This window comes from Trachypithecus francoisi, unplaced genomic scaffold (assembly GCF_009764315.1).
Source record: "Trachypithecus francoisi isolate TF-2019V2 unplaced genomic scaffold, Tfra_2.0 Lachesis_group11, whole genome shotgun sequence".
Lineage (NCBI taxonomy): Eukaryota > Metazoa > Chordata > Mammalia > Primates > Cercopithecidae > Trachypithecus > Trachypithecus francoisi.
Window position 1 is genome coordinate 82,094,895 of NW_022681456.1, and position 18,126 is coordinate 82,113,020.

The 18,126-nt window shown below is 50.6% G+C and overlaps 1 protein-coding gene across 1 annotated transcript; it reads left to right on the forward strand.

The window, feature by feature from the left end:
- The first annotated feature begins 8,346 nt into the window (after positions 1 to 8,346).
- Positions 8,347 to 17,200, forward strand: LOC117090089 (keratin, type II cuticular Hb1-like). The gene is made up of 9 exons (XM_033221998.1): positions 8,347 to 9,040; positions 10,960 to 11,168; positions 11,814 to 11,874; positions 12,840 to 12,935; positions 13,440 to 13,604; positions 13,832 to 13,957; positions 14,703 to 14,923; positions 15,126 to 15,157; positions 16,560 to 17,200. The coding sequence occupies exons 1-9, from the start codon at positions 8,657 to 8,659 to the stop codon at positions 16,733 to 16,735; spliced, it is 1,470 nt and encodes a 489-aa protein (XP_033077889.1). The 5' UTR covers positions 8,347 to 8,656; the 3' UTR covers positions 16,736 to 17,200.
- The last annotated feature ends 926 nt before the right edge of the window (positions 17,201 to 18,126 follow it).

Sequence of the window (18,126 nt, forward strand, 5' to 3'; positions counted from 1 at the left end):
AAATACAAAAATTAGCCAGTGTGGTGGTGCATGCCAGTAATCCCAGCTATTTGGGGGGCTGAGGCATGAGAACTGCTTGAACCCGGGAGACAGAAGTTGCAGTGAGCCAAGATCACACCACTGCACTCCAGCCTGGATAATAGAGACTCTGTCTCAAAAAAAAAAAAAAAGTTACTCTCAGAAGCTACTGATTGTGAAATTCGAATTACAACATTATCCTGCCAAGTGAATGAGGAAAGTGTAAGCAAGGAAAAATTTAAGGAAGGTAATAGTTGCATGGCGACTGAGAAGTCTTGATCCATGGTCTTGGGAAAGCTGTCCACATCTAGAATACTGTCTGCTTCTGGGAAGAAACTTCTCCTGTTGGCTTTATCTTAAGGTCTCCAATGGATGTGCAGTTCTAAGAGTCTGAATGGGCCCTTTTGAGTTGTGAGATGTAAACCCAAAGTTCAAGGCCCTGACGTTTTGCTGAAGAGTGGGTGATAAGAAGAACTTGGTATGGTCCCCTCCAATGGGGCTCCATGGCAGTCTTTCTCAGATATAGTCTCCAGATAACCTGATCTCTGGGTTCTAGGTTGTGAAGGGTTTAATTGTCCTCAGTGGATAGATCTTGAAAAGCTTCCTTTACCTGGGGAAAATATACTTTGGCATAATACATTAAAACCTTGCAGCATTTAGTTATGTCAGAGTTTAGGAGAGTAGAAAATAAATGAGGTTCTATTATTAGGGCATAGGCCTTCCAGTAACTATTTCATAAGGGATCAATCTACAATGTATTACAGCAGTGGTCCCTATTATGGAATTAGACTTCCAGACTCATTTGTTCTCACGATCTGTTTTACTTTAACCCAGTCATGTGATTCAAGAACCAAGACTAACGAGTATATTACAAGACAAGTTTGTACCAAAAGCCCAAACAGATTTTCTTGCAAATTGACTTATGTGCCAGGGTACTACAGCACTTTTTTTTTTTTTCCTGAGATGGAGTCTTGCTCTGTCGCCCAGGCTGGAGTGCAGTGGCACAACCTCAGCTCACTGCAACCTCTGCCTCCCAGATTCCAGCGATTCTCCTGCCTCAGCTTCCTGAGTACCTGGGATTACAGGTGCGTGTCACCACACCTAGGTAATTTTTGTATTTTTAGTAGAGACAGGGTTTCACCATGTTGGTCAGGCTGGTCTCAAACTCCTGACCTCATGATCCGCCTGCCTCAGCCTCCCAAAGTGCTGAGATTACAGGCGTGAGCCACCGTGCCTGGCAAGCACTCTTTTAACCTATAATAACTCTACCTCAGATCCTTGGCCAGAAACTGCTAATTCCAACATTCCTAGCTGGAATTAGGAATACATTCGTAGTAATGTATTCATGAACAATAGAACTGAAAAAAGGGTCTTGTGTGCACTCATGGGGTATACTTTTTTTGGGGAGTTGTAGCCAACCTTACGCTTGGGCAACCCTCATGCCTTGAAGGATGGAAAATGATGGACCAACGTAGGTTAGGAATTATAATGATACCTTTGTTGCTCCATAATCAGTCAGAAACAGAACACTGGTCTGCTCTTCCTAAACTGCTCTTCCTAAACATCATAGGTTAAAGAGAACATCCTCAGGAGACTTTAACCCTTCTGGATAAGCATGATATGTTAGATCCCTTTTTCCATAGCTTGGTGTAAACATGAATGATTTAAAATGTACCTCTTAAATCTTAGCAGATTCTACTGCAAAGGCTATGATTGCACAATAGACTTCAAATATTCTCGCTAAAGTTGTACTACATAATAGAATTGCTCTAGATTACCCACAGGCTGAACAGGGAGAAGTCTGTGCAATTGCCAACACTTCTGGTTACATGGAACTATATATATTATTTTAGAAAATTGAGAGACTGATCAAAAGTAGGAGAATTGTTAAACTAAATTTGACCTGAAGAAGTCTCCCTTTGAGTTTTTACATGATGACCCGCAATCCGACTTAGTAGGCAAACAAACTGAAACCTTGTTAGGGTCCACCCAACTGGACTGTTTCTCCCTCCCACAGACCTAAGCCCCAAAGGCCAAAAGTAAAACCCCCCAACCCAAACCCACCTGTAACTGTCTGATCAGAGCCAGCTGTTCCAGGATGCAGTCAAGACGTCTACCTTACACAACAGAACTGGCAAGAAAAACATCTACAGGAAGCAGTCAGACACCTGGCACAAAGGACCCCCTGCTCTGTTTTCTTTTTCCTTCACCCTAACCCAGTTCTACGCCCTATAAAACCTTGCAATAGCCTATAAGTGGGACTGCCTCCTCTGCTCTTGTCAGGAGGTAGCCTGGCAGGACTGACAGTAAATCAGCTTGCCTGAACTTGGTTCTATTGGCCTTATTCCTTTCTCGGCTGTCCTTCCAATTATCCCTTACAAATCTAACTTCAGAATTATCCTTTGTAACAAATAGCTGAGTCTCAGCCAATCACGGTAACTGAGCTTCAGTCAATCACAGGCAGCCAAATGTTCACAAACACCAGCTGTAAACAATCCAGCTGTTTCTGTACCTCACTTGTTTTCCATGTCCATAAGTATTGTGGGACCACAGTGCAGCCAGAGTTCCTCTGATCAGATCTAAGGGCTACTCAATTCTAAAATTGCATATAAAATCCAACTAAGATCTTTAAACTAAATTCGCTGAAGTTTTGAAATTTGGCATCTTTCTTCCACAAGCTCTCTGTATCTGAACTGTCAGGGTCTTTCTGGGCCTTGGGTTCCTGTGTCTGTCTGTCTGTCTGTCTGTCTGTCTGTCTGTGTGCCTCTCCCATCAGACTGGGAACTCAGGCAGGCAGAGATTTGCCTGGCTCTGATTCTTTCCTCAGTGCCCAGTCCTGGCTGTGCACATGGTGGGGGTTCAGGAAGGGTGTGATCCAGGACACCCACTTTGTGGAGGAAGACAGCAAACCTGCTGTTGAGGCACTTGATCTTCTTCTCCTCCTGCTTTATGCACTACGCAATTTCCACATCGAGGGGCATGAGGAGGCTCTCATTGACCAACACAATGGTGATGCAGGCAGTGCTGGGCCCACATGTGCTGCCAGAGTCGTAGCTGAATCTGTGTCCACAGGAATCAGTGCCAAAGCCCCCAGTGAGGCCACGGTAGCAGGCGCTGGCCGTAATGCAGCAGCAACCAGACCAGGGCCCACAGGGCAAGATGCAGCTGAGAGCTGGGTCATACCCATATCTCTGAGTGGTTGCACAGGACCTGGATTTGCAGACTCCACTCGGGAGCCTAGGCAAGATAGTCTACAAGTCATGGTGACTCTCTGCTGGTGGACAAGAAGCCAGAGGAAGAAGAAAAGGACTCTGACCTCTCCCTCACTGCTAGCACCTTTTACAAACCTGGGCACCTGGGTCTGTCTGCCTCCCCACGTGGAGAGGCCATATTGTCACCTTTATGAGCATGGGACATTTCACAGTCATTTCTCCTCCCTCCTGGGGTAACATCATCAATACGGGACTTTGGAAAATCCTACACTCAGGCAATTCTGAAACGTTGGCAGCATTTCTTCCACAGCTGAGGGCTGACAGTGCCCAGGAGTCAAAGTCAACCAACACCTGTGAACTCCACACTTTGTGAGGTAATTGTGGAGCCGGGGGGAAGCCAGGTTGGGACACTTCCTTTCAGGTGGTTAGCTGAGCTCACAACCTCCCAGTTTTTCAGTTTGGGCCATCAGGTGAGCTGCAACCAGGGAAAAAGGACAGGCCATCCTCACTCCAGGTAGTGAGTCCTGGCTCCTTCAAGTGGAAGAGCCTTCCAGGTTCTCCCCAGGCAGGGCCCCAGGGTTGAGCCCTAAAGGCAGCCTGTGACACCCGCCTCCTAGCATGGCCAGTAGGAGATTGTGTCTACCTCTACCAAAACATGGAAGAGTCAACCACACAACCAAAAAAGTTTTGTCCAGCTCTTCTTGCCACAGGAGCCACGAAGTAGGTATGTGGGGGTTCAGTCAGGCTGATGGGAAAAATTTTAGTTATAATAGCAACAAAGCCTCTTGGAAGGCCTGAGAGTTGGCATAACTTCAGTCATCGATCTGGCTGAAGGCAGTCTAGTCCCTTTACCTTAAATTAAATAGATTAAAAGTAAATACAAAGGAATGTGGGGGAGTTTATCTAACTGGCTTATTTACTCATGTGGTCCTAAGACTAACCTTTGATCTACAAGGGTGCTTAATGGCTTTCTACTCGGGAGGTCCACAACATCAATCACCCTCTAGTGGTGTTGACTCAAGCCTTTGTCAATTAATCTTTACTGAATAAATGCAAGTCTCGCTGGCTAGTCTAGGCCATGGTCGCAACTGTTTACAGCACTCTCCAGGGAGTCTGTAAGCGACCCAGACTCTCAGCCAACCGACAAGCATAATATCTGCGTCAGTGCACATTATTCATCCATCATTGGGTCAGGGTCTGTGGGATAGACCCCAGCATGGGTGGATGTGTATAAGCATCTGGTTTGAGGGTTCCAAGTATCTGGATCCCTCTGCCTGCCCACCCACCTCCCTTCCTTCCCATGTGCCTTTAAGATTTCTCACCCCCACCCAACAGTGTCTCCCTCAACTCCACCAGAAGCACAGGGCCATGCTCTCCAGTCTCTTGCAAAGGCTTCCTCTTTATCAGAGGTACTCCTCAAGAGAGCTTCTCCCATCAGCTTTCAGACAGGCCCAAGGAGCCTAACTGAGACATGGGAGTGGAGGTCCCCAGCCAGGAGAGCATCAGTGTGTAGGAAGCCACAGCCTCCAGACCTGAAAGAGCAGGGCAGGGGGCTGGGGGGCTCTGGATGGTGACCAGGGCAGTGAAATAACAACAGTACCCAACAGTGACTAGAATGTACAGGCCACTTACTATACAGCAGGCAGCATGCTAGTGCTTTACACATACCTCACCTGATCCTTGCCACGTCCCTGGCAAGTTCTATTACCTCAGTTCTAGATACAAAAGAAACAGAGGCTCGGAGAGTTTGTGTGCAAGTTTTCACTCACATTGTAAGTGGCAGAGCCCAGCTGTGTCTGATTCCAGAGACAATTTTGATCACTATACCATAAAGAATGAAGAAATGTATTTCTGAAATGGACACACTGGTGTTCAAGATGTTTCATAACGAAGTTACCAGAAGAACACACACGCACATGTGCACACACACACACACTTTTACACATATACACTCTCTGTGTACTATCCCCATGTCCCGTTCACTCACACACCTCTGAGCATGACCCTCTGCAGGTCAAGAACCTCCAGCACTTCGCTTGATATTCTAAGCCCACCCTGCCCATCCACCATATCCACCGTGCGGCCTCAGCCAGCCTCCTTCCCCCTGCCCTTGCCAACCCCTATTTTTCAGCCAAAGCAGATGACGCACTATTCCCTTCACATCCTCTGGCCTCCCTTGCTTTGTGTCTTTGCTTACACCATTCCCTCTGCCTGAATCCTCCCCTCTCTCATCTCAGCACTTCCAAGTCCTCACCTTCTTCAGGCCAAACCAAAGTGTCATCTCCAAGGACCTTGCTCTGACCCCTGGTCCCAAGCTCCCATGGCATGGTGTTGCTCCACTATAGCCAGACCCCCTGCAGCTTTGCACTAGGGTCCTCTGTATGCATCCTGTGCTGTCTGAGGACTCCAGTCTCTCCTTCATGCTCTGAGCCTGGTTCCTGATGGGTATTCAGTAGATGTTTTCTTCCTGCCTTGAACTGGCCCCTGGGACCCACGGGGAGGTTAAAGAAAAGGCATGATAACCCAAACAGAACACTAGCTTTTCACTGATAGACTGGTATATTGGTGATAAAAGGGGCTGGGGGCGGGGGGGCTGTTTTCTAGAAGATCTGGCTGACTACGAAGAAGCCCTCCTCTTCCCTGGCACTTGTGACAACCAACCCTCTCTATGAAGAAGTATGTCCTTAATTGTTTCTGAAATTTCTCAGGCTTCAGCCTGTTTCTCTCCCCTGAGTTCCAAGAATAATAAAAGACCACAAGGGATCATGTTTCCCTGAGGCTGGGCCAGGGATTAGCATTAACATTGTGGAAGACCACTGTGATCTAGATGTCAAACCTCTCCCTTCCAGCCCCTTCACATTGTTTGCTTAGCGGGAACAATGCAGCCTGCAGCTCTTCTGTTTCTCTGGATTTTAAAAGCACGTAATTATCTGTGTGGACAAAGGCTGATTATTAGCATCCTCATTGATTGTAATAGCATAGAAAGTCTAGTCTATCCACCCACCAGAACCCAGAAAGGGATCCAAGCAAGAATCACGTAAGTGCCTTCATAAGTCTAATTTAAATCCTCCATGCTTCAGGGTAAGTCCAAATCCTCTCGTATCCTCTCATCCGGGAGACACCAAGGGAACACTCCTCCAATACTACTTATTCTCAAAAGAAAATTGGAATCGAAATACATAATCCTGAAGCCAAGCATTAGTCACACAGCTGGTGGCTGACACAGCAGGAGCACCATCATCTTGGACAAACACCGCCACTTTAAGTTCCAGCTCCCTTTCTAACCTCATGCATTTCAAGGAAATCACTTCTCTTCTAACTACAAGCAGACAGAAGGAGCAGGCACTAAAACACAGATAAGACAGCTCAGGCACAGAGGGAAGTAGGAGGAAAGTCTCATGGGTAACTGCCAAACTTCACCCTCATACAATGGGCCCCAGTAAAACAGTGGGCCTTAATAAGCATATTCCTTTCCCTTCAGGTGCACTAAGATAGAGAAGCTAAAAGCAGACTCGGGGGATATGCCTGAAGCTGCAGAAAGATGTTTGGGAACAGACACACAACTCCCCCTCCCAGATAAGCACAACAAAGACACAGAAGCAGTCCAAGCCTCTTATAATCTCTCCCACCCTGAATCCTTTAAAAAAAAAAAAAAAACTATTAGTCTTAGAGAGTGTGCCTCTGACCTAACTTGGCCAGACACCCCTCTCAGGCTTGTTTTCTCTAAAATAAACCTGTCTTGACTGGCAAGCCACCTTTCATGTTTCTTTCCTCTTCCTTTAATTCTTACACTGACTCCCAGCTGAAGCTGGGGCAAGGGCACAAGACTGCGGAGTTGGGATCCAACTTCTATAGAGGACTGAACTAAGGTTGGCCTTAAACTGCTGCAAAACAGACCAAGCCTGGGCCAAAGGAATCCAAGCCCATGAGAGTGCAGAAAAGACAGGAAAAGGGGTAAGAGGAAATGAGATGCCAGGTAGCTTAAAGCCAGGACTGGCTGTGATGACCTCTGGAGTTCTAAGACCTAATTACTGCTTTCACAATAATAACTCATATTTAAAAGCAAAGGAAGCTGAGGGTGATTTGCATGCTTCTCTTTAATGCTTGCTGCTGAGTGCACACTCCTGGTTTCCTCTGCCAATAATTGGACACATAATTAACCTCCTTTATAATGGATTATGGCCTTCTAGAGTTGGTGGCCATGACCAAGCCTCAGTTGAGGGGAAGGCCTTGGATCAGAAAGATTTCTCCAAGGGCCCAAAGCCTAGCAGTCTGTGCTCCTGCCACCAACAAAAACTCAACCCTCACTCAGCCCCCAAAGATTCAGACCCTGGGTAAGACCAGGCTGGAGGAGGGCTTGGAGGAGGGGTCGCCTTTCAGATTCTGACTCTGCCCCTCTATGGATCCTTCTATGTATGACCTTAAACAAGTCACTGGACCACCCTGAGCTCACACCTTCCCAATCAGGTAAATGGGCACAATGATACCAACCTCAGAAGGATGCCCTGGGAGCTAGAGGAAATAATATAGCATAAAAAGGCCTCAGCACAGTACTAGGCACATTGCAGGCACTCCATGAATACAACTCCCTTCCCCTCGCCCAAGCAGAGTGGAGAGGGGTACAGGAAGGAAGGACGCTTACAAGAAGAGGAGGTATGAGCTGAGTCCTGAGATAGAAGAGAAGAGAAAGGTTTTGCCCAAAGGGACACAGGATGAGATGATAAATTAACAATAGAATAAATAGAACAAATAATGAATAAATAAACAAACATTTACAGAGTTCTTATTAAGTGATAGGTAGGGCCCTAAAAGCCCTAATTTTTTAATTAAATGACCTAAAAGCTTTCTGGTCATTATCTCATTAGATCCTGGCCACAACTGTCAGTGCTTACTATTATTATCGCTATTTTGCCCGTGAGAAACTGAAGCTTAGAAAGGTTATTCAGCTGCCCAAGGTCATGACATGAACCTGCGGAACTGACTTCAGAGGCCCCACCCTCTCGACACACGCATACACTTGCCCCGCACACCGTGCAGAGATGCCAGATAACCCCGCTGGCAGGGGACCAGGGCTATGGGACTGGGACCGAAGCTGGGGCCGGATCCAAGAAGGCAACGCTTCGAGTCCCGGTGGAGGGGTGGACAGGCAGAGGGGTTCCACTCGCAACTGCCCGCAGCGCATGGGCAGCGGAGCTGACCAGGCGCTTCCTGGCCCCATAAAGCTCGGGCGGGAGGTGAACGCCGTTTTATGGAGGCGGCCGGGCGGCCCGGGCCGCTTTGATTCCCGGCTCCGCGAGGCGCAAGGGCCGAGCCCTCCACGCTCGTAAACGCCTTGGCCGCGAGCTCCCTCCCCGGGCCCGCGGGCCGCCATATAAGGCGCAGCGCGGGCTTGGGGTCCAGCCCCCCGCTCCTGCTGCCGCCGCACCATGTCCTGCCTCTCCTCCCGCCTCAGCACCCCCTGCGGGGTCCGCGCCTTCAGCTGCGTCTCCGCCTGCGGACCCCGGCCCGGCCGCTGCTGCATCACCGCCGCCCCCTACCGTGGCATCTCCTGCTACCGCGGCCTCTCCGGGGGCTTCGGCAGCCACAGCGTGTGCGGCGGCTTCCGCGCCGGCTCCTGCGGACGCAGCTTCCGCTACCGCTCTGGGGGTGTGTGTGGACCCAGCCCCCCATGCATCACCACCGTGTCGGTCAACGAGAGCCTCCTCACGCCCCTCAACCTGGAGATCGACCCCAACGCGCAGTGCGTGAAGCAGGAGGAGAAGGAGCAGATCAAGTGCCTCAACAGCAGGTTCGCGGCCTTCATTGACAAGGTGGGTGTCCTGGATCACACCCTTCCTGAACCTGGCGGTCCTGGGAGGACATGGAAATTCCCGGAGTGGTCTCTCTAGAAATGGGGAATGAGGGCGGCTGATATTTTATATAATTTTAGGCGGTGCCGGCCCATCGTATTAAATAACATTGAAACATCTGGTAAGAAAATACATCTTTAATGTCTGTTTCAATCCTTAAGATTAGGTGGGAAAAAAATCTCATTGGATGCTAATGTCTTTAGCATCTCTCTAATACTTGCTTCCCTCCTGCTTCTAATAAAGAGAGCAAGCCCCGGCTTCAGAACTGTCTAGGACAACTGTTTCTGCTGGAATTAAATGTTCTGTAATTTCCCTTTATGTATGCCTAGTGATGACGGTTTTACATCTCTAGTGGTAATATAAAGTTACTCTTTTAACCTGATACGTGTAAATGTTAATTGAATCAACTTATAGGTAAATTAGGAGTAAAATAGTATACGGGATGGCAAAATCCTGAATTCAGCCTTGAGTGTACACAGAAGAAAAAGGAGGCAGAGAGAGGTTGAAGGGCTGGTCCAAGGGCCCACAGAGAGTGGGTGCCCAAGCAGGGTTCCAAGCCCAGGCCCTCTCCAACTCTCCAGACCCTGGGCTAGAAGGTCCACAGCTTGGGACCCCAGCTCCCCCACTCCCTCTAGAAGGGGCTGGTTCACCTCAACAGGCACTGCACCCTGGAGAGGTGACCAAGAAGTGGCTCATGGAATGAACACTGGCCCAGGAGCAGGCAACCTGGCCTCCGTGCGCAGTTCCTCTACTGACACACTGTGTGGCACTGGGCAGAGGCTTCCCTTCTCCACCCCAGTGGCTTCCTCACCAGGGCTGTGTGTGGTGCAGCGTGTGAGCTGGCCATGACTCTGAAAGGGAAGATAGGGCCCAAGGTAGCCATGAGACCCCATAGCCAAGACCACCTAAAATTATCCCATGTAATATCAGCAGTCCCTGCTCCCCATGTCTGCAAGTTCCAACCTGGGAATTCCCAGCTGCACTCATGGAGCTGGATGAAAAGGACCCCAGGGCTTAAAGGCAGGGAGACATCTCAGCTCCAGCTCAAATGTATGAGAAGTGGAAAACTGGAAGCCAAGGTCCCTAGTTTGTTTGCTGACATCCTTTCTGGCCAGCACAATGTATTGTTGCCATGTGTTCCTCCCGTTTCAGTGAAATGCAGGAAAAGCGTATAAGCCTCACTGCCCTAGGGTCCCCACCCTCCCTGTTTTCCAAAACCTCCCCCCATTCACATTACCTGTCTGGCCCCCAGAGACATATGACACAGTGTCCAACATAAGAGTTTAGGCCACCTAGGACCATGCCCTGCACTCCCCGATGCCTCTTCAGGCCCCAGGCATCCTGCTTGGTAGGAGCCTAGCCTCTTTGACCTCCCCAGCTAGGAAGCCCTTCCCACGTTGACCACCTGTTCAATCAAACATTCACCAAGCCAAGGGCTGGCTATAAGGACATCAGTAAATAAGCCATAGGCCCTGCCCTGAGGGAGCTTATAGTGAAAGGCATTCTCCCTGCTCTATCCCTCCCAACACTGCTCTACATTCCTTTTCTCCAGGAAGTCTTCCCTAATTGTCACTACCCCCTACCCCTATCTGTCCTCCCCTAGCCTGACAGTAACCCAGCACAGCCCACAGGCCTCTCAGTTTCTCACTCATCCCATCCAGGCCCACCTGGACAGATCCTCACTTAGGCCTGAATAAGCAATTATGAAACAAGGATTCTCCAGCTGCATCCTCGGGACAGGAGAGGCCAGCAGGGGCCATGTGGTCTACCCCTTGCCTCTGCACATCTCACTGCCAGTTCTGTCTTGCCTCTGGCTGTTCCCCAAGGAGGGCTGGGGATATTGACTCCTCCCACTGACTTTCCTCCCACTTCCACACCAGGTGCGCTTCCTGGAGCAGCAGAACAAACTGCTGGAGACAAAGCTGCAGTTCTTCCAGAACCGTGAGTGCTGTGAGAGCAACCTGGAGCCCCTGTTTGAGGGCTACATTACAACTCTGCGGCGGGAGGCCGAGTGCGTGGAGGCCGACAGTGGGAGGCTGGCCTCGGAGCTCAACCACGTGCAGGAGGTGCTGGAGGGTTACAAGAAGAAGTGAGTGCAGTGGGAGGAGGGTTTGGAGAAACTAAGTGGGATTGAGTCAAAGTATGATAGATTTGGGTTAGACCACAAGAGGAACTTCCCAACAGGAAGAAAATAGTACAATAATCCTGTGGGGTGTGGGGAATTTCTTTTCTAGGCTGGGAGTTTAAACATTGGAGATTCTGAACTGCTCCAGTTGCTTCATCATTATGTATTTATTTCATTAATTCATCAAACATATTATTGATCATCTACTCAATGTTGTAGGTGCTATGTTGGGCCCTGAGTGGGAAAGGAGTAAGGAAGTAAGAAAGAGGAGAAAGGAGAGATTCCAGAACTGGGCAGGATTCCTGCCCCCCCACCCCCACCCCCCGCAAGGAGTTACAGCCCAGAAACAGAGAGGAGGTCTTTGAAAATGTGCAGAGCCCCCACCCTGACCCATATGAGGAATGAGAGTCTCTGAAATAGAAAGAGCTTTGAGTAACATGGGTTGGTTTGAATGCCCAGAAGAAAAGGATGGACAAGTTCCCTTTGGTCCAACATTTTTTTCATTCTTGTGACCACCTCCAAAAGATCCAGTTCCCGGAATGTGTTTGCCTGTGCCTTCATTCCCATTTGTTCCTCCCCAGATCTGAGCCTCATGTGTTTTGTCCCCAGGTATGAAGAAGAGGTGGCACTAAGGGCCACTGCTGAGAATGAATTTGTGGCCTTGAAGAAGGTGAGTGACCCCAGAATCCTTGTCCCCTCACTCAGAACTGAGGCCAGAGACAGAAGGGTCCTAGACCCAAAGGTTTGAGCTAGGAGGCCTTGACTAAAATCAGGCTCTCTGCAGTTCAGAGAGGTGGAGGGACTCCCTTAGAATCACACAGCCCAGCTTCTTTCTATTCCTTTCCACAGTGCTCCAGTGCTCCCTGGGTGCCTCTGGCAACAGAATATACTGCCTGCTTCAGGCAGTGCAATATTCTCCCCCATCTGAGGTTGCTCCCATATAGCCACCGGCTTTTCACCTCCTTCAGCCCTGCACCTGGCATAGAGTAGGCACCCTATAAATATTTGTGAGTGAAACAGCCTGTGAATTGTAGACAATGGCTGCATCCTCAAGCCAGCAACAACTCAGAACCACAGGCAGGGACAGTGACCATCATTCTTTGCTTCTTAGACTTGACTCTGTACAAGTGCCTGGACTCTCATTAGGCCCTTCCAGCCATCTCCATATGAGGAAAGCAGGGGTTATTGTGAGAAAATAAGGCGCAGAGGTTAAGGGGACTGCTCAGAGCCACACTGACTCGGAAGGGACAGAGTTGAGCCCTGAGCCCTCTTCTGACCACAGATCTAGATTATCTTCCATGAGATTCCAGAGCGGAGAGGGCTGGGGCATCATTAGAATTTACCCATTGTACACTAGATCCTAAATTTTTGTGACAGTGCATGGCATGGATTCTAGAGGAATCATTCCAGTGGGTACCAGAGGAAGTGGCTGCAAACCTCAGTATCCCCCTCCCTTACCACTCTTGACCCCACTACTAACTGCATAAGGGGCTTTGCCATAGCATGATACCAGGCACTGGCATGAGCATGTACAGAGGGTTTCCAGGGAAGCTGCCCAGCCTGATGGGGTAGGAAAAAAACAAGGGTTCTGAATTGTCTCCCAGTGCAACTCCCGTGCCATCTTCTCCCCTTTAGGATGTGGACTGTGCCTACTTGCGCAAATCAGACCTGGAGGCCAATGTGGAGGCCCTGACCCAGGAGATCGACTTCCTGAGGCGGCTGTATGAGGAGGTGCGGGGTCACAGAGCAGCAGGGCAGCAAGGAGGATATGAGTTAGACATTGGAAAAGACTTGTCACAATTCAGCTTCTAACCCCATGGTGGGACAAGGGGAGAAACCCCAGGCAGGTTCACCATGAGCAGGTGAAGAAGTGTGGCTTGACTTCCCACTGCTATGCCCCAGGCAAGCTGGTGTTCCTGGTTACTAAAGTGACAATTGCCACAAGGTGGTAAACTCTGGTCCTAGACCCAAAGGTTCAAGCTGGAAGGTCCTGATTAAAATCAGGCACTGGGCCTCAGACATGGACTCTCTACCTCCAAGTCCTCTAGGCTTCAGGACTCTGGGCTTGAGGAGTCTTGAGAGGGTCCCGGGGTTGAGGTGGAAGACTGTAACTGGGAGAGTGGAGCTTCAGACAGTGAGGAAGCCGGGAAAGGGGACAGGGGATGATGATGAGGGTGGGCTACCAAGAGTAGGGCTCTGGTCTAAGAAGCTCTTGCCACTTGCCCTCTCCTGCAGGAGATCCGCGTTCTTCAGTCGCACATCTCAGACACCTCAGTGGTCGTCAAGATGGACAACAGCCGAGACCTGAACATGCACTGTGTCGTCGCTGAGATCAAGGCTCAGTATGATGACATTGCCACCCGCAGCCGGGCCGAGGCCGAGTCCTGGTACCGCAGCAAGGTGAGTGGCACAGGACACCTGCCTGCTAGACATGGCAGTCGGAGGGATGCAAGGTATCTATTAAATAGACTTCCTTTTCTGGGGATTCTGGTCCCTACAGATGTTGGGGTGGCAGGGCAGGACTGCCATGTGTGGTTGCTCAGGCTGAGCACTGCATAATCATCCGTGGTGTCCTGAACGGATGGGAGGTCTCACCCTAAGCCTCATGAGCATCTCTACTTCGCCAGTGCGAGGAAATGAAGGCCACAGTGATCAGACATGGGGAGACCCTGCGCCGCACCAAGGAGGAGATCAACGAGCTGAACCGCATGATCCAGAGGCTGACAGCCGAAGTGGAGAACGCCAAATGCCAGGTGTGGGAGCCCAGCCCACTCCTCAGTGTAGGAAGAGAGTGGGGTTAGCCCTCAGCAGAGGGATTTGGGTTAGACTCCTTGCCAATGTGTGGGGACAAGGGCAAACACCCAGCATGAGGATGGACAGCCTCCTCCATGGAAAATGTTCTCCATTCTCGCTGAATGGAGGCATTGGGGCAATATGGAGGGAATGAGGTGACAAGGGCTTTCCTGCTTCCAAGGGCAGAGTAGGGCAGAGGAAATAGCACCAGTCTAAGGGGCAGGAAATCTGGGCTCTCAAACCAGCTCTCCCACTAGCTTGCCATGAGACTTGAGAAAGGCATTTAACCTCTCTAGTCTGTTGCTCTAGATCAGTGATCGCACATTCAAACATCAGCGGGGTTGGTAAATGAGCAAAGCAAGCAAGCTGTTCCCAAGGCACTTGGGTATGATCAGGATTATGGCAAACTGGAAAGCACAAAGGGCAGGGCTAGGCAAATCCAACTGAGGCAGGCCATGCAGAAATGTGGGTCCAGTATGGCCAGATCCTCTGATCTTTTGAAAAAAGCCAGGAATTTCAATTATTGTGTTAAATTTCCAAAATTGAAGACACCGTGCAAACATGCCTGGGAGCACTAATTTGCAGCCCCTGGCCTAACAAATAGATAAGGCCTCTTCTTCCTCTGCTAGTCAGTGGTCAGTGGTTACCTGGTCTCTGACCCTGAAGCCAGAACAGAGATCCTTAATAACCCAACTTGCCTCCCAGAACTCCAAGCTGGAGGCCGCGGTGGCCCAGTCTGAGCAGCAGGGTGAGGCGGCCCTCAGTGATGCCCGCTGCAAGCTGGCCGAGTTGGAGGGCGCCCTGCAGAAGGCCAAGCAGGACATGGCCTGCCTGATCAGGGAGTACCAGGAGGTGATGAACTCCAAGCTGGGCCTGGACATCGAGATCGCCACCTACAGGCGCCTGCTGGAGGGCGAGGAACAGAGGTGAGGACCACAGCTGTGGGAAGGGTGTCCCCTCAGTTTCCCCCAGGCAGTGCTGCGGTGTTTCAACACCCAGGAGCATGTCTGCATATTATTTACTTGGAATGTGCCTCAACGCTAATTGGAGGAGAGAATTTGCAGGTTAACAGATTTCACCAGTTTTGCTCCCCACAACTAATTTCTGTCTTTTTGCTTTCCCTACAAGGTTGTGTGAGGGCGTTGGTGCTGTAAATGTCTGTAAGTAATCCATTTTGTGGGTCCTGAAATAAAAGCCTGGGATTCTGGGCAGGCAAACTTTTTCTTCAAGCTTCAGATAGTAAAAACTCTAGGCTCGTGGGCCATGCAGTCTCTGCCTCAACTGCTCCACTCTGTTGTTGTCATGTAAAGCAGCCACAGCCAAAGGCAATACTTAAAGGAAGGGGTATGACTGGGTTCCAAGAAAACTTGATTGACACACAGGAAGCCTGCATGTGGCCATAGTTTGCAGACTCCAAAAGGAAAGACAGAGTTGGGCAGTGAGTGCTTATAGTAACTTAATTAGCTACAGTCATGCACCACAGAAGGACTTTCAGGTCAAAGATGGATGGAATATAGGACAGTAGTCCCATTAGATTATAATACCATATTTTTACTCTACTTTCCTATGTTCAGATACACAAATACCTACCATGGTGTTACCGTTGCCTTCAGTCTTCAGTACAGTCACATGCTGTACAGATTTGTAGCCTAGAAGCAGTCGGCTATGCTATAGAGTAAATTTGTTGAACCTGCGACCAGAAGGCTGCATACAGCCCAGGATGGCTCTGAATGTGGCCCAGCACAAATTTGTAAACTTTCTTAAAACTTATGAGATTTTTTTGTGTGTGATTTTTTAAAGCTCATCAGCTACCATTAGTGTTAGTGTATTTTATGTGTGGCCCAAGACAATTCTTCTTCTTCCAGTGTGGCCCAGGGAAGCCAAAAGACTGGACACCCTTGGGGCCTGGGTGTGGTGGCTTACGCCTGTAATCCCAGTACTTTGGGAGGCCAAGGCGAGTGGATCATTTGAGGTCAGGAGTTTGAGACCAGCCTAGCCAACATGGTGAAACCCCATCTCTGCTAAAAAAGTAAAAAATTAGCCTGGCGTGGTGATAAGCACCTGTAATCCCAGCTACTAGGGAGGCTGAGGCAGGAGAATCGCTTAAACCCAGGAGGCAGAGGTTGCAGTGAGCCGAGATCGTGCCACTGCACTCCAGTCTGGGCGATAGAGAAAGATGGAGTCTCTCTATTTTATAAAATAAAATAAAATAAATAAAATAAAATAAAAAGATTGGCCACCCTTGCCATAGAGCCCGGGTGTGTAGTAGGCTACACCATCTAGGTTTGTGTCTGTGCACTCCATGATGTTCGCACAATGACAAAATCATTTAATGCTGTATTTCTCAGAACCTGTCTCTGTTGTGAAGCGAAGCATGGCTGTGTCTGCCTCTAGAGAGGACCTGGGCTAACAGTGTATCAAGAACGCTAGAGGCTAAGACTGCAGGAAGGAGTGCCCATGTGAGGGTGTTGAGGGGAGGGGATAGAAACAGAGGGGAGAAGCTCTGAGCAGAAGGGGCCTCTGGCCGCCAGGAGATTGAGCCCTGTGCTCCCCCTCCGGCAGGTGTCAGCAGCTCCCGCGGCGGGGTCGTGTGCGGGGACCTGTGCGTATCGGGCTCTCGGCCGGTGACCGGCAGCGTCTGCAGTGCCCCGTGCAGCGGGAACGTGGCGGTGAGCACTGGCCTGTGTGCGCCCTGCGGCCAGAACTGCGGCAGCAGCCGCTCCGTGCGCTTCGCCTGAGCGCCCCGCTTTGTACCGACGCCGCCACCACGCCAGCAGAAGTCCCAGCCTCCTGAGACAGGCCGGAGCTCCCAGGGTCCCCAGACGAGGGGAAGGAGGGCTTCGGGGCCCAGCCTCCTCACAGGCCCCCACGCCGCGCTTTCCCGCCTCGCATCCCCTCCCGCTAGTCCCTTCACTGCTTCCGGGAGCACAGGGCTCCTACCCGCAGCTCTCCCCACCTCCGCATCTAAAGGACTGTCCTCGCAGCCCTAGGCAAAGACTCGGGTCCGGAGGCCTGGATGCCTATGGCTTCTGAGGGACACATGGGCCTGGAGCCCCTTGGTGTGGACTTGCTGTGCCTTCTAATCCACTGTCTTCTAATACACGTGTGGGACAGGCCCCCTCTCCCGCCTGGCTGCCTGGCTCCCTCCTTCTCCCCTGTGCTTGTCTCAGCATTTCCATTAAAGCTCCTAGTCATATGCAATGCGCCCTGAGAGTCTCTTTTTCTTCTTGCCCACTTCGTCTTCTTAGTCAGGCGAGAGGGCCTGGATCTCCTGACACCTTGGGTGGGAACTTCATCACTGTGGCTGCTGGTCCACTTCTTTCACTTTCCACCCCAGCCCCCACCTCAGCATTTGAAAGTTCCCTGACCGTAGGGTCAAATATACAGACTTCCTCTCAGAAGCCAACACATCCCAGATAGCTCCTCCACCCAAACCACCACCATCACTCCCTGGGGTCCCAGACACACAGACCTCCCTGCGGCTCCACAGTACTCATCATATGTGCTGCTGCCCATCAGGGACACATTTCCCCATGCATAGGCCCTGCCACAGAACACCTGCCACACTGACATATAGAGGCCCCCATCAAGCCCTGACTTAACACAGATGTCCTTCCCCACTCCCATGGATCCAGAAACAAACCCATCTCTCCGTTAAGGTCCTAGGCACAGACCTGTTACCAGGGATCTAGACTCTAGGACCCTCCTCCCATGCACACACACACCTCCTCCCCCAGCCACCACCCCCACAGAATTCAAGATGCAGAGGACCTCTCCAGGGCCCCAGGGCCTGGCTGACCATGAGCCTGGCAGACCCAGCACCAGGAAGGGCTGAGGACGGCTGGCATGAAAGTTGGCTGGGCCACCCGAAACTGGGACCTGGGGCAGCTGAACGTCTGTGACCTCCTCACAAAAAGAATGTGTTCTGGCAGCTCTGGGCATGAGGGGAGGGAGGCAAACAGCCTTTCTACCCCCTTAGCAGGACAGCACTCCAAGGCCCAAATGCTGGCAGAGCCTGCATTTCCCCATGGCTCTTCTGAGTTCCTCAGGAGAATCTTTGGATCAGCCCCAGCCCTGGAGGCCAAGGCTCACACTAGGTAAGCATCCTGCTCCTTAGAGCAGCACCCCA